The sequence below is a fragment of the Bactrocera tryoni genome, chromosome 2 (genome assembly GCF_016617805.1).
Source record: "Bactrocera tryoni isolate S06 chromosome 2, CSIRO_BtryS06_freeze2, whole genome shotgun sequence".
NCBI classification, from domain to species: domain Eukaryota; kingdom Metazoa; phylum Arthropoda; class Insecta; order Diptera; family Tephritidae; genus Bactrocera; species Bactrocera tryoni.
In genome coordinates, this window is record NC_052500.1 from 2,339,891 (window position 1) to 2,356,167 (window position 16,277).

The 16,277-nt window shown below is 35.0% G+C and overlaps 2 protein-coding genes across 2 annotated transcripts; both read left to right on the forward strand.

The window, feature by feature from the left end:
* The first annotated feature begins 3,450 nt into the window (after positions 1–3,450).
* LOC120767217 (cyclin-Y) lies at positions 3,451–8,135 on the forward strand. Its single transcript, XM_040093029.1, has 3 exons — positions 3,451–3,754; positions 4,965–6,152; positions 6,226–8,135. Exons 2-3 carry the CDS (start codon positions 5,414–5,416, stop codon positions 6,606–6,608), a joined length of 1,122 nt encoding a protein of 373 aa, XP_039948963.1. The 5' UTR covers positions 3,451–3,754; positions 4,965–5,413; the 3' UTR covers positions 6,609–8,135.
* Positions 8,136–9,346: 1,211 nt separating this feature from the next.
* On the forward strand, positions 9,347–13,994 carry LOC120767216 (homocysteine-responsive endoplasmic reticulum-resident ubiquitin-like domain member 2 protein). The gene is made up of 4 exons (XM_040093028.1): positions 9,347–10,221; positions 12,026–12,546; positions 12,612–13,109; positions 13,207–13,994. The coding sequence occupies exons 1-4, from the start codon at positions 9,934–9,936 to the stop codon at positions 13,547–13,549; spliced, it is 1,650 nt and encodes a 549-aa protein (XP_039948962.1). The 5' UTR covers positions 9,347–9,933; the 3' UTR covers positions 13,550–13,994.
* The last annotated feature ends 2,283 nt before the right edge of the window (positions 13,995–16,277 follow it).

The following is a 16,277-nucleotide window of genomic DNA, read 5'->3' on the forward strand; positions in this document are numbered from 1 at the left end:
TAATAATAATTTGAAGGAATATGACGTGAAAATTGTATGTGTTCCTGCAAAAATTAAATTCTGCGCGCAATTCGCAACATTTCAATTTCTAGCCAAACATTATTACAGCAAAAATGCTAAAATGCCGTTAAGCTTGAAAATGCAGCAAATCCTTACACACTTAAAAAGCAAATAGCAAAGATCTTATAAATGTACAATTTTTGTGAAATTTGAAATTAAACACGTCCATGATGCAAAAACTTTAATAAATTATGTACAGTAATCAACAGAAGCCTAAAAAATAATGCATAAATTGTAATAAATGTGCATACAGACGTACGCGCATGTATTTGTTAAAACTGAATAAGTATATTTATATACACTTATGTGAATAAAATTAGCAGTTACAAGCAGAAAGTACTTACAACTTCATGAAGCAACAGAATTTTGCGGCGGAGCTCTGATTAGCTGCTAGCCACTGGGCACTTAATTAACTGAGCAATGCTGGGGAAATGACAACACACCGAAAAAATTTTTGATTGAACGTTTTCAGATAGATAATTTTTTCCAAAACTGCAAGACTTTTTGCTTAAAACAGAATAAGTTAAAAAACTGCAAGACTTTCAATTACTCTTTGCTTAAAAAAATAAGTTGAACCTACTATTATATTACAAAAATTAATTACTTAAGTCTTGGTTTGATGATATTGGACCGCGGACCGCCTGTTTTGACTCTTCTCTGTGGCTATTTGCCATTTCAGCCGACTGGAATCAAGATGGAAATAATCAATGGCTTTACATCTTGCTTTACTCAAAAGGAGGAAAAAACTTAGATTTTGGTGCCCTTTTCGGAGTCACATATGCAACATAGTTCCAGTTCTTAAATTAAGTCAAATGAGATAAGTGAATAGAAGAGAAAGAAGAGAGGAAGCAGTGAATTATTGTATTGCTTGCTCTAGAAGTAGTCTCTTGGCTTGCAGTTACCCCGCACTTGCAGTTAGATCACTGGCATAAGTTCCTCATACACTTAACTTTTTATAACACTGTTACAAATATTTGCCTACAATATATTTTTCTTGCACTGTCTTTCAATAAAATCATTAAAATGACATGGCTAAAACAAAAATTCCCCATAACCTAACCATTTCTTGTTAATACAATTACAGTTCCATCAGTCGGTTACGAAGCTACACATTCAGTGCCTCTATTACACTGTGCAACCAGGCCTCATTTAGTTTATCAACTATCAACTGCACCTTTCTTGTAAATTGTACAAATAGCCAATGAGCAAATCCTCGACTGCATAAAAAAACATTTGTAATGAAACCCCAAAGCCACCATAAGAAATACATACATAGGTGTCTACTTAAGTACTTGCGAAATTTATTAATTACAAAAACAAATATCTACTTTGCTGCACTTAACAGAATTTAGAATTTGCCGACTGCAAGTTTTGAAAAATCAGCAATGCAAAAATACATTTATGAAAGTGAAAAATGCGAATTGCGTTTAATCGTGTTTGTTGTGTAAATAAATTGTTGGCAGCGAGTTGCAAGGAAGGCAAACTTATAAGTGTATTTAAAAAATCGAAAATAGAATTTAATGCAAAGTAACAAAGTGCAAGTTTAGTCATTAGAACATATAGCAAATGTAGATTATCTACTCAAACGCGAACCCTATCAAGTTCGAAACTTTTGAGGTTAGTTACATATACTGTAGAATTGTCGTCGCTGCAAAAGTTATGGCAAAACGGGAAAGCATACATGGAAAGAAAGCAATCATTTAAGGTAAATAATTAGTTTTACGATTTAGCTGCTTGATAAATAATAATTATATTAAATAATCAGAACAATGCACATACATACATATAAAAATATTACAAAAAAAAAATAAATAAAAGCTCCCTTGAAGCGAATATTTCAGTGAAGGAAAAAATATGAATAACAAATTACATCCATTTAAAATCTCCACAATAAAATGCAGACATTCAAAGTTTATATATTAACAAGAAATCAACTGTAAATAGTTTTAGCAAGTTCTCCTTTTTTGAACCATTTAATTAATTGAACTCAAGCAAGGTTTACTGCTAAATAAAGTAGAATTTTTTTCTACTTGCCTAATTACACAAACTGGGATAACTTCATTGTAGTTTTGTTACCTAAATAAAGTGCTTTTATATTTAAAATTAAAGCCAACATTAACTTCGTCTGAAGGCACTGACCTTTTTAATTACACTCTAAACCTTAATAACGTTGATTATGTCGATTTGATGAATAAATACAAGATGTAATTTATTACATTATTTAATTTATAGTAAGACAACAAGTAAATAATGCTATACATATGAGGAATATTATTAAATACAAATAATGAAACTTTAAAACCGATGTCTCTTATTTGTTATGTCTAAAGAAGTTGTGAAGTGGTAAGTATAATATTGGTTAGTCGAAAAAGTCTTTTCGCATTTTGTCAATAGATGTCGTCGCAGTCGTAAATCGCCAGTGCTACCAACCACATTGTGTCATACTATATAGTGTTGGAAAGGTGAGATTTTTAGCTTCACTTAAGCAATGGTCCAAGCGTGGTGAAGCGCAACAAATAGTCGCAAAGCCAGGATAGACGCCTCTAAAAGTTATGCTGAGTGCTTGTTGGGATTGGAAAGGAATCACTATGAGCTGGTCCAGCCTGGTCGAACGATTGATTCTCCATTTTACTGTCAACAACTGGTGAGAAAAAACGACCATAACTGATCAACAGAAAGGGCTTCGTCCTCCATCATGACAACGCTAAACTAGACACATTTTTGATCACTCGGAAAAAACTGGGAGAGCTTGGCTGAGAAGCTTTGATGCATCCACCATATAGCCCCGACCTTGCACTATCGGACTACCATTTGTTTCGGTCAATGGAAAACTCTCTTAATAGAGTATAGTTGGCTTCAAGAGAAACATGTGAAAATTGTTTTAAAAAGTTTCAATTAAGTTCTCATTAATTTAACCAAGACTGCTTCTTTCAACAAAGAAAGTAAATAATTTTTTTTTTAACGGAAACCTGACTAACAGATGGCTGCTAAACGGACAGCATTAGATAACATCCCTAAAACTGCACAACAAACAATCGTTGAAAATAATTGGAAAGAGCGCTGATACTCGCATCAGTCTGGCAACCTGTTTAAATAATCATTTTACAATATCCATCAGCTGTTTATGGCAGGGTTGCATTAGAGAGTATTTACTTAGCAATTGTGCTTTCGCGTTAACATTGGTTGTCACGTTTCAAATTTACAAACACACACTTAAATCTTGTTAATCGCTGCATAATTGCCATGAACGAAGCCTTACAATGGATTTCTGAGTTTTCATAATAATTTCTGTTAATATTTTTTTCTACGCTTTCTATTTATTCGTACTTTGCGTACTTTATATAACGACCATTGAAATACAACCATGCGCAATGCACACGAACACACTGGTCAAGCCGATAAACGAAATACCGAAAAATCACAAAAACCGCAACTTCTGTGAGAAAAATAAAATTCTATTTATTTTTTGATAGAAATACTCGTACATGTGCGGTTTTAACATCATCATTTTGAGATGAACTAAAGTGTTGCAATATTAAAATGTAAAAATCCAAAGATGTTATAAATAGTTTTTCAACAGACGAATTGCAGTTTGTGCAAACGCAACAACAAATACTTCGAAAGAGCCACACCAAACGTCTTCACAAGGTGTCAAACGGACAAAGGAACCGTAAACTGCAAAATAAATAAATTTGTAAGTGAAAAAACTATGAATCAACAAAATAGCTATGAATCAGTACATAAATTGGAATGTGTGGATTGGAAGATTGATAAATCTGTATGCTATAAATGAAAAAGCTAGCTGGAAAATGCTACTTTCTGCAAGCAATTCGTCCACCGCCTGTCTGTTTATTTTCAGTATCCTAGTGTTATATACGAACCAATTGAAAAAACTAGGCAGTGGTAAAATTGTATAAATTGTAGGCTGCAAAACGAGCAATCCAAGGAACTAAATAATTCTAAATCAGTATTTCGTATATTAGTGAATTCCAACCTGTTTCTTTTCGTAATATGTAGCTAACGTAGATTATGTCAACATTTTTATAAAGCTCCCAACAATCATGAGTCGTTTCATTAATTATACTCTTATCTTAATCTGCTATGATGTCGAAAGGTGGGCTACATATGCAAATAATAATTCATATATCTATGTATTTAAGCAAAATTTCAAGCAAACGCAAATTTACGGCTTACTGGTCTAGTTTGTACAAGATCTTTGCAATTTCCTAAATAGTTTTTGTGGCAGCTACGTACATTTATTCATACATACACGTGAATCCGGTTAGTTTGGAAACGAACACCATAGGTTTTCAATTTCTTAACTATGATCGGTTCAGCTACACGCCTACGCAATTAACAGTTAACTTTGAGTAAATACTCATTATTTTGATTTTTTCAATAACTCTTAACAACTTCTTAGTCACAACAGCATATATATTATTTAAAAAATAATAATCTACACCAAAAGCACAGTTATAAGAAATAAATGAAAACAATATTTTTGCTTGGTAAATACGGTCTAATTGTCGTTGTGCAGTAATTGATATGCACACAAACATGTATGCATATGTATTGATAAGTAAGCAGGCATTTACATACATTTGCCGGCTTTTTGTAATTACGGACGTAAGCAAGAGAAGAAACTCTTCGGTGGTAAATATTTGTTTTTCTAGCGCAATCTTTTCATAATTGTTAGCTTCCACTGCTGCCTTAACTTAATTAAAAATGAAAATTGATTATTATACATATATTTATGTCCTTTTTATATTTTCTACCAATAATCCATTGCAGGGCTTATCATGTTTGCCGTGTAGAATTGATAAATTTAAATGTAGAAAACTTTATTTAGTTATGAAAGTAAAAAATACCTTTAGAGTTTACTATAGCTATAATCATATTTTCAGATTCAGAAAAGGAGCTCGGTTATCAGCAAATATGCAGCTATATATATAAATGTGCCAAATATTGAGGAAGTTTGTGTAATATTAGAAATCAATATTTAAAGTTTCATTATACACAGATGAAACCAGTCTCCATCATTAGCTATTTCGCTAAACAAATCATCGTTTACATGTATGCCAAATATTGATGAAAGACAACCATACTTAACTTGGTTGAATAAAATAGAAAATATCCCAACTAGTCAACAATTTATGAAAAAAGTATGAACTAAAAATTGAAATTGATCAATTCAATAGATTCGATGCCAGCTTAGGCAAATTGTAACTCTATCGGCCTCAATTTTTAATTTCCTCGCATTCAATAGATCTCTTTTCATTTATTATATATCATACGATATATAGTCACATAATCGTTCTATAGTTAAATAGCTTGCATATTTCGTTGTGGGAACATGGGAAACAAAAACTCCTGTTGCGCTTATGCGAGTCCTCAATCCGATCGCAAATCTAAAGAAATTCCACCCGTTTATGAGGAACGGCATCATGTACATAGCAGCCATCACATCTCATCTTCACAACATCAGCTGGATGGACACATTTCTGCTTCCACGGCGGCTATTCATCACAGTGCTGGCACACTGGACAACCCTCATAATTTGCAACACATTTCGGAACGTGAAGCGCTTGAGGGCGAAGAGGATCCATCTGTGGACCCCACAGCTGCAACGATGTTTCTCGAACGCTCCAAAGTCGAAAATGGAGGAATTTCCCGAAAACGGTCACAACACCAAATCGCCCAACAAGCTGCGAATTCTACTGGTGGAGGCCTAAAAAAGAGCTCGTCTTGTTCTACTATCTATTTGGATGACAGCACGGTGTCACAACCGAATCTGAAAAATACGGTGAAATGTGTCTCACTCGCAATTTACTATCACATTAAAAATCGACAATCGGATCGTCGTCTTGACATTTTCGATGAGAAACTACACCCTTTGACCCACGATGCCGTGCCTGAGGATTATGATTCACATAATCCAGAGCATAGACAAATTTACAAGTTCGTACGCACTCTATTCAATGCAGCTCAATTGACTGCCGAATGTGCCATTATAACACTAGTCTATCTCGAGCGTTTGCTAACTTACGCAGAATTGGATTTGGCACCGTGCAATTGGAAGCGAATGGTACTGGGTAAGTTAGAGGATTTATTTAATGTGAAATTTTGTAACTAATTCTATATATTCTTTTTTTTCTTCTAACATAGGTGCCATATTACTCGCCTCCAAGGTGTGGGACGACCAGGCAGTGTGGAATGTGGATTATTGTCAGATATTAAAAGACATTACTGTGGAGGATATGAATGAACTAGAACGTCAATTTCTTGAATTATTACAATTCAATATAAATGTACCCTCATCCGTCTACGCCAAATATTACTTTGATTTACGCACGCTTGCCGAGGCGAATGATTTGTCCTTCCCTACTGAACCACTCTCTAAAGAACGTGCTCAGAAATTGGAAGCCATGTCTCGTGTTATGCAAGATAAAGTAACAGCCGAAGCTTTAAAAAATGGTATGAAGAAATGGTCTTCTATGGACAATATCAGTCAGGGTGGACCACGAAGATCTGTTGCTATACTTTCGTGATTTTCGCTAGTATATTAGATCAATTAAACAAAAAATCGGATGTAAAACTGACGTACAGCAACAAAATTATATATATGAAGCGCACACATTTTTAACTTGTCTGTTCCATAAACCTGTAATTTATGAACTGGGAAGAAATAAGGCCGAAGTATATTAATGTTGCCACCAAATTTTGACGTGGAGCGTTATGGCAAATATAAGGCTTATTGGTGTATAATTTTCAACCTTTTAACACGAACTAATTTGCACACTTTTTCGTTATTTCAAATATATCACCATATTATTTGAAGGCCATCTTGCTCGACGTAGTATCTGTTGGAAGCATTCCAATGTCAAAATTCAAATGGAAGTCGTTCAACATTTTAGATAAATGTGCAATATCTAAGCCACATTGAGAAGCTTATTTCATACATCTAAAGATAAATATGACTTATTTGCTGAAGACGTCATACAACTAAAAGGAATGCATTATTAACAAGCGAATCTGGAACTCCAACAATGTCTCTTCCGAAAACGCCCTGTTGCAGGCTTTTTCATTAATGTTATACATACATATATCCTTTATATGCTCGAATTGTGCAAGCTAAGCGTTAAAGACCGTTTTGAGAAGCTTTTAAATTAAACTTTACATACCACATACGTACTTTTTCGAGGACATGTAAAGAAGCGGTGCGAACTTTGGTACATAATATTGACATTTTAAAAATAAATAAATACAGCGGCCAAATAACATGAAATGAATAAAAAAAAAACTTCAGAACACTGGAACGTATGTAGATACTTTTAATGCTAAGAAAAATCGATTAAAAAATAATATAATATTCATCATCAAAGGTTTACATTTGTTTTATAATTCGTTACTGTGCTATTATAACGAACTTTAGTGGCGATAAGTGAAAAATCCTATGAAGGAATTGCATTAAATTATATTTTTATATATTAACAAATTTTCAAATTAATAAAACTTTGGTTGCTCACAACGCTCTCATCAACCACTCGCTAATACACTGCTAAACACAACAAACTCTATATTTTTGTATAAACAAAAAAAAAACAATTTTGTGATGTTAATGTTTCATAGAATTTCCTCTTAAAATTTTAGTTTTCCATACGTATTTAATAATACATATTTTGTATAAGTAAAAACGAATCGATTTTGTTTAATAGGCGTTAATATATGAATTAGTAATAATTAGTTATAAATATGTACTTTTAAAAGTAGCGAACAACATTCATCAAAGGAAAATACTTGAAACTTTTTAGTATATATGTATGTATGTAAGTTTTACTTCTATATAACGCATTAATAATAACGGTAACGAAAATTAAATCATCAGAAAATGCTAGGAGATAAAGAAATAACCAAAAGATCTATTTTGAGGTAGAATGTAGTGAAAAATATGCAATAACAAATTAAATTATTAAAAAAGACCAAAATATCAATGCGAATACTTAAATGGAAAAACATTTAATTTGTATTTCTTTTACACATAACGATGTTTCAATAAAGACTACAATTCGATATAATGCCATGGGAAGTTTATGAATGTTGCTAAAATCAAGCCATATTAGAAAAAATCGTCATCAAAAATGTGCATCTACACACATACTTGCTTGTTTGAATACAAATTTTAAAGGCATTTCTAAACCTGGCACGGGATGAAGTTTCGGAACTGGTATCAATTTTTGTACATTAAGGTTAGTTCATACCTGGCTACGTTAGACGATTGAAAGGAATGTTTTAATAAACTTCATTTGTTGTTCCAGCGACAAACTCATTCAGATTCATTCCCAAATACTGGCTAGTTGACTTGCACTCGACAGAAGCGGAAACGAAATTCAATTCGGTGAAGCCGCGTTCACCACACAAATAGTTTCAAATAAAATAACTTTCGTACAAATTTCTGGTTTGACATTTATTTTCCAAGTTAAGCATCTTTCTTTTAAGATAAGGAAACGCAAATTACAAATTTTAGTTTCCTTCTAGAGTTGCCACCTATTTATTTTGATTGCCAATAAAAAAGAAGTAATCGAATTGGATTTTCGGTTCCAATTCATAAATTTATAGCCATGCTCAAGCATTAGCGATACAGCTCCGCTCGGTTAAGAAACTACAAAATAATTTACCATTTTTTAAGAAAAGTTTATAGTCTTTTCAAGGTACGAGGCTTCTAACGCATGCCTCAGTCATATTTTACATTAACACAGTATTATTTATATATATTAATCACATGACGAAGATTTCTTATACGTTCGAATAATCTCTTATTGGCAGGGACGGTAGGGTGTTGCATTCATAATATTTGATTCCAATACATCGAAATTTTATCAACCAACCACCAATCAGAAATGACCAAATGTGTGAATGCAAAGATAATGGTGTGTGTTTGGAAAGTGCAAACATAAAAGAAAGTCGAATAAGAGAAGAAACAAATTGCAAAATAAGTCAAAAGGGAAAAAAGCCCGATTATTTTTCTGGGGGTAATTTGTTTTTCCCATTTATTTTATTACATATTGGTCAGATGTTAATATTGATTGGAATAAATATTTTATTGTATATATTTCCTGCTAATTTCTAAAAATACTCCCTAACACATTTGTAGTAAAATTTTTACTTTGGAAAAAAGTTTTCTGAAATTTTATTTTCAAATTAGTGTTGCCTCTTTTCAAATTTACGCCGCGGCAGGGCTAATTGAAGAGTGAATCAAGTAGAAACAAATAAAACGAGTAGACGAAGCAAAACTGCCAAAAGCGAAGATATTGTGTGAAAATCGAATTTTTCTTGTGGTTCGCAAACAATTTTATGGAAAATCTGACAAAATTTTTAAGTTAAATAAATATTGCTAACAGAATTTGTGCAACATATAATATACGAAAATAGAACGCGCAATAGTGAAGAATAAGTTACAGTGAAGTGAAGCCGAGCTATTGAAATTTCAATACACATACGAAAAGCAAGAAGAGAAAAAATTGCTATTTAGAAACTGCGGAAGGAGGCAACAGCGTAAGGTGGGACACATGTGTGAAGTGTGTAGCAGAAAAATTAAATAATTTCAATACTAAAAATAGATGAGAGTCGCTTATAAACATCAGTAACCCAAGATTATTCAACTGAAGCAGTTGCTAAATATTTGCAAAAACGTTGTGTAGAGAGAAAACTGAATTTCTCTGGGGAAGTTTATTCATCTTGGGGTGGAAACAAAACAAAACAAAACAAGCAAACAATTGAAAACAGCTCACAGATTCCATTTGACTTTAGTTTTTGTATTTGACGCGATCTCCAATTATATTAAAGTAAAATTGATTGTGATTGCAAATTTGAAAAATGAACGAAACAACTGCAGCGACAACTTCGTCCACAACGTCTTCAGCCGCCGCGGTTGCTGATAGTGCGAGTGCTGCAGCGACTACAAAAACTGCATCAACAGTGAACTCAGCTGGAAGTGTTGCGTCAGCGTCTATTCCAACAACAACAACTGCAAAAGCAACAAGTGTGAAACTATTAATTAAAGCCTCAAACCAACAGTATGAAGATCAGATCCTCGATATTGACTTGCTATGGACGGTTAAGCGATTAAAAACACATTTGGAAATGGTATATCCGAATAAACCGGTGAGTGCTTGCTTACTTACATCAACTATAACAACATGAAATTCCATATTATCCAATTTCCTATGATAACCAACTGGTTATCTGTACATGTTTTTTCTTATCAGAATCCAATTTTGCGAATGTTGCATACATTATAAACACACATTGCTCATCTTTGCGCACTGTTTTGATCGAATGAGGCGTACGTGTTTTTTTGATACTATTGTATAGTATCATATTATCACATTTTGTTCTATAGCTGTTTTTAAAACTAGCTTTACGTGTTATAAAAGTGACGGTGCAAATATTTTTCAGTTGTTGCTATTGTATAATGATTTGATGAGAGTCTTAATTATAACTGTATAATGATAATTACACAGAGGCAAATTTTGAAACAATATTATGAGCATAAAATGGGATGATGGTAACAATTAAGTTCATTGGCGTGTCTCTAAAAGACTTGTTGTTTATTTTAGTATTATGGAAGTTGATAAAAAAATTGGATACGAAAATGTGTTGTGATATATGTATGTATATTTTAAGTACACTATAAATTGTCGACGTTGCATAATTAACAAAATAATATTTTCTATTTACAAACAAAGTAACAGTACGCAAAACTCTGGATTTTGTTGTTTTGCTTCGCTTATTTTTGTGTGGCGATCGTTTATCTTATCAATGTTCCAGTGAGCTTTCAGTATGTGTACTCAACTATTGCCTACCTAAGTACATTTCTGTTTATGCATACGTATGTATGCATATATTGACTTGTGTATATAAACCTACATTAGTCGAGGCAACGCTTTGCAAACATCTCGATCGGTCGCAGACCGAAGGTTTTAGGTTTCAGTTCGTATTTCGTTGATTATACGGTATTTTTACTGTATTTATATTTTGGTGTGTTATTTTATAGCAGTTGATTAGAACCTTCAAATGAATAGCACTCCTAGAATATTCTTGATTGCTTGTAAATCTTATTGTATTTATTTTAGTGTGTGTCTTTGAAGCGGTTGCTCGCAAAATCGCCCGCAGACAAAGTTAGGCCGTATTATATATAACAGCTGTCTTATCAGAAACAATAATATTTAAAACATCGACGCATTGAGGTGAAATTAATTATTCATATTAAATAGTGCCACGTGTACATACAAAAATTTCGTCCTATAAACGTTGTTAAGTACTTACATCTAAAATTTCCGTTACAATTACGCTCTTGCTGAAAATATCCTTCAATATTTTATTGGAATTTAAAGTTTTAGTGGGTGTAAATTTGTAAAACTCATATTTGTTTTTTGTTTTTGCATTGTGTTTACATATATTTGTATTAAATAAAGCTTAGTTATGTGAAAAGTTACAAGGTTCAAGTCTTAAAATGCCAATGTCCATGTTTCTGTATTACACGCTCTCGTTAATTGCACCAGATGCAATCTACCATGCATACATTTCGCTCCAACAAAACAAATAACGTTTTACACGCTTTTCCGAAAGCAATAAAATTAATTCCAATATACTCATGAAAAACTATGCGAGTACGCAAATCCAACTCTAGTTGAGCGACTTAACGTGGAAAATGTAATGGACACGTCACTCTTCTCTCACATCCACTTACACTTGTACGCGTGTATGTATCAGCTGTAAATATACTCAAAGAAAGTCTCACAACAACTGAGCAAATAATGCATCTTTTGCGTATTATAGAAGTATCGAAACTGTTTTGAGTTAGGCCTCATTTTGAACTAAATTATATGCTTATATGTATTCTATGTACTTAACGTAGTTTATGTCTAAAGGTGTTAATTGGTACCACTTGCTTCTTCCATTACAGCCCGTTGACGAGCAGAAGCTAATATATTCAGGTCAGCTGTTGAATGATAATTTGCTCTTGAAGGATGTTATACGGAGCTACAAAGACGTTTATACACAAAATCACATAATACATTTAGTGTACACACCGAAAAACTCTCTAAATACCAATTTCAAACAGAAGTCGAAAGTTAGCGTATCTTCCTCCTCCGCTAACATGATTCACAGTGGTAATACCGGCGACGGGCTGCGACAGCGTCATGTTGCTGGATCTGATTCTGCAAATGCTGCTCCTCAATACAATAATCAGCAACAATACTATCAACAATACCAGCAACAGCAGCAGAATTTTTTGTTTCCACAATTCAACCAACAATTACAAAATCCGCCGTGTCCTACATATGATCCTAACAACTCACGAAATGTGTTACCATTCCCGATGCCTGGACAGTTCAATATTCAAGCTATGGCCACACAACAAGCCGCTATGTACCAATGGATGCAGCAAGTCTATTCGCAATATATGGAACAGTATACTCGAATGTGCGTCTCTTCGCACTTTTTAAAATATACCCAAAACTATATTAATAAAATTGCAATAATTTTAGGGCTACCTCACCGTCAACTGGAATCGCCAATTTTTCTATGCCAAATGTAGCAACGGCCACAGCAGCCAATTTGCCGGCAATCGGTGTAAGTCCATTGGGATTCAATCCTTTTCAACAACAGATGCCTTTTATAGCGCCAACCACAGCGGCGGGTGTAGCTGCAGCCGGCGCTAACAATCCTGTGATATCGGCGGCGTCCTTGTTGTCGCAACCAGGCCGCGTGCAGCCACTGGCGCAAGCTGTGCCCGCTGCGGAGAGCAACACAGCTGCGGAGGCGGCTGTCGGCGAGCAACCCCAACAGGCGCAGGCACAACCAGAACGCCAACAAGCAGTCGCGCCACGTTTTCCCAATATTGTGCAGGAGGAGCAAGAGAATCGCGATTGGTTGGACAGTTTCTTTGCGATTACACGTCTCGCTATCTTTTTGACAATTCTGTACTTTAACTCATCTCCATTGCGCTGTCTTGCGGTTGTCATTATTGCTGGTGGTATTTATCTGTAAGTCAAATATTTAATATATTGCATAAAATGTATTTTTCCTTTATATATATATTTATTTTATAATTACATTTATCTCTAATTTCTTCTTTTGTAGCTACCACATCGGTGTGTTGCGCCTGCGTAATGAACGCAACAACAATAACATCAATCGCAACAACAATGCGGCGGATGCGGACCAAATCCGACGAGGTGTGCGACAAGTGCAGCAAGCTGCACAGGCCGACGAACGGCGCAATCCGGAAAACGAAGGCGCTGCCGCCGATGCTGCTGCCGACAGTCAACCATCTGCCACCGACGCGGCGGGCGCGGAAAGTACAGCGACAGCGGCAGCTGAAGCCACTGAAAATAACGATAATACCGCATCTGTGATCTCTGTTCTGCGCACTTTTGTGGTGACATTTTTCACTTCATTGCTGCCCGAAACGCCGACACTTTGAAGGGAGTCAGAAATTGAATTGCTTTAGATGGAAAATTTATGGGCAGTTTCCTATATGTATTTTTAAAATATTTGTATTAATCTAACCAATGTTTGTTTATCTTCCGATAACGTTAACACCACCGTCGTTTATATGCGCCAATACGAATGTTTGGAAACTTTGGCCTTTATATTAAATTCGAAACATTTTGGACGCGGCATGTTAATACAAATATGCTTACATGCATGTGAAATGTAATTATTCACTGTTTCTAAAGAAATCTAACTGTTTTTCTCTCTATATTATTATTATTTTTTTTTTAAGAATTTCAATGTTAGAATAGTATTGGAAAAACCAGTTACATGCCGCTAAACGCTGACTTGAGCGATGGTTGTTTAGTGTGATTAATAGATAAACCATTGTGAAAGAATTCTGCTAAAATATATCGAAACTATTGAAATCTGTAGCTTATGACGTTGCATCCTTATTTAGCTGCACTTACGGCATCAACTGTCAAGATACCGTTTTAGTACACATTAACTGATTTTTGCTATTGTTGGCGTCTGTTGGCGTTTATTATTTGTTTATAGCTTTTAAGTAACAAACATATACTTACATAATACACATTTATAAATAAAAAAGGAAGTATATTTATGGTATAAGAAACCATTCTGATTATTACAAAATAAAACAAAAAAAAATCTATTCATTTAAAGAATGAAATCGTGTAATAGTTATTGCGACTCTCACTGAATACCCAAATATTTTTGGGGGCAGTTAAATTCGTGATTCCGGACGCATATGTAATAGAAAAAAGCTTCGGCTATAAAAAAACTGATTATTCTATCATTAAAAATTAGTGCCATCGGTCGTTAATTACGCACCATCGATATGATCTCCTGGATGCACTATAAGTCAGGCAAAGAAGCTTTATGTTCTGGTTTTGAATGGTGCCACAGAATCTAATTGGATTTTCCTCTTGTCGAACATAATCAAGACCGATATTCGAATCAGCAATTTGCTAATGTGACCAAACTCGAAAATTAGTAAATTTGGAAGCAATTCTATTTTCCAATTTTATCTTTTATTTGATTGGCAGATGAAAGCTACAAAAAGTGTCTGTGACATAGAACAATTTACTTCGGACTACGCATGCAAATAATTTCAGACACGCATTAAACACCAGTCACAGTGGAGCTATTAACACCTTCACCGACTGCCTCCCAGTCAAGGTCGTACTTGCAGTCAAACCTCCACCCAATGCAGATGAAGAGGTCTATTTGCCTTTATTGGGGATATTGTAGCGGTTGAAACCCTGAAGCTGTTAACCTATTCAGAATAGATCCCGACAAATATATAATATAGGTCCCCGCATGACAGCCAAGTAGCTTGATGAATTTTCCTATCTAATCTATTACTAAAGATAACTATATTTGTTTCCCGGCGAATTCGATCAGCTTCAACCCATTTGGAGGTGTTCCATTATTTCTTTGCCCACACTGACGATCTTGACATCGTGGCGTTGGCAGCTTTCGTAGGTGCGCTGCAAGCGCTTATAGCAGACATCTTTGATCGCATTGTTTCCCTTTTCCGTCGCGGCGTGAGCGCAAATCAGCGATATGTTGAAGAACGTATTTTGGCAAGACCTTCATCCACCGGGGTGAATGCCAGGACTCGGTGACGGAGTCTCTCTCTGTACTGTAGTAAATGCCACAAGGATCTGCTTGTCCCAGTTCTTGTCCCGTCCGTCGTTCTTCTTGAACGGCGGCGATTTCAGCCTTTACTCTTACGAGGACATCAATTAGCTGGGCAGCGGCACCTTCCCAATTAAGCAACCGGGCATTCCAGGTGCATGCTCTTAAAGCGCAATTGTTTTTTTTGCAGTGGTCGTCATCAAAAAGTCTCCTATCCGAGGCTGTGTTCTTCTTTTCATTGGGGGAGTTTTTTACGTGACGGGTCAAACGGTAATTTTATGGCTATCTAGACCAGAATTCGTGAGTGTCTTGAGCTAAATGTAAAATTGACACCAAGCACCTCTACATTACAACAACAACACTAGTCTCATCGTCGATACTCTCATTTACCGATCAGTGAAGAATAAAATAGTGAAGTCTCTGTTAGTTTCCACATCTTTAACTTCGATAAAGTGGGACTGTATTTGGAGTAACAAGCGCACATAAGTAAAACTAGTGACTTAAACCAAAATACACCCTGCAAGAGGATAATACTATCTTAAAAGCTTTCGGCGCGGTCTTCTACACATCGCAACCAGGAGATATCGTTATTCCTTTCAAGGTTGAAGTCCATGGAAACTGAAATCGCTTATATTAGTGCCCTATATCTCTTCGGGAATGTGCTTTCATACTCCCTCAAATGTTTCTTGAGCCGTGAGGATGAGGCCGTTATAACAACAAAACACAAGTGGCTTAAGCTTATCACGAACTATGCGTTAATCAGGTTCCTCTTATCAGCACCAAACCGGAGCATCAGCATGTGTTGGCGGCGTGTGTGCCTCATAATGTATAGTAAATATTACAAAAACACTATTGCTTTCCATTAATGAAATGCCACAATGAGTCGTGTGCGTCGTGGCACAACATCTCAATAGATAAATGAGAGCAAAGGCTCATTTCTTCTGCTGCAACTAAAAAGCAATTTGTGTTTGTGTGCGCCGAATAAAACCAAATGGAAAATTCCATAACAGTAAAAAGAGATTATGTTGTGTCCAAATCCATAATCTATCAAGACC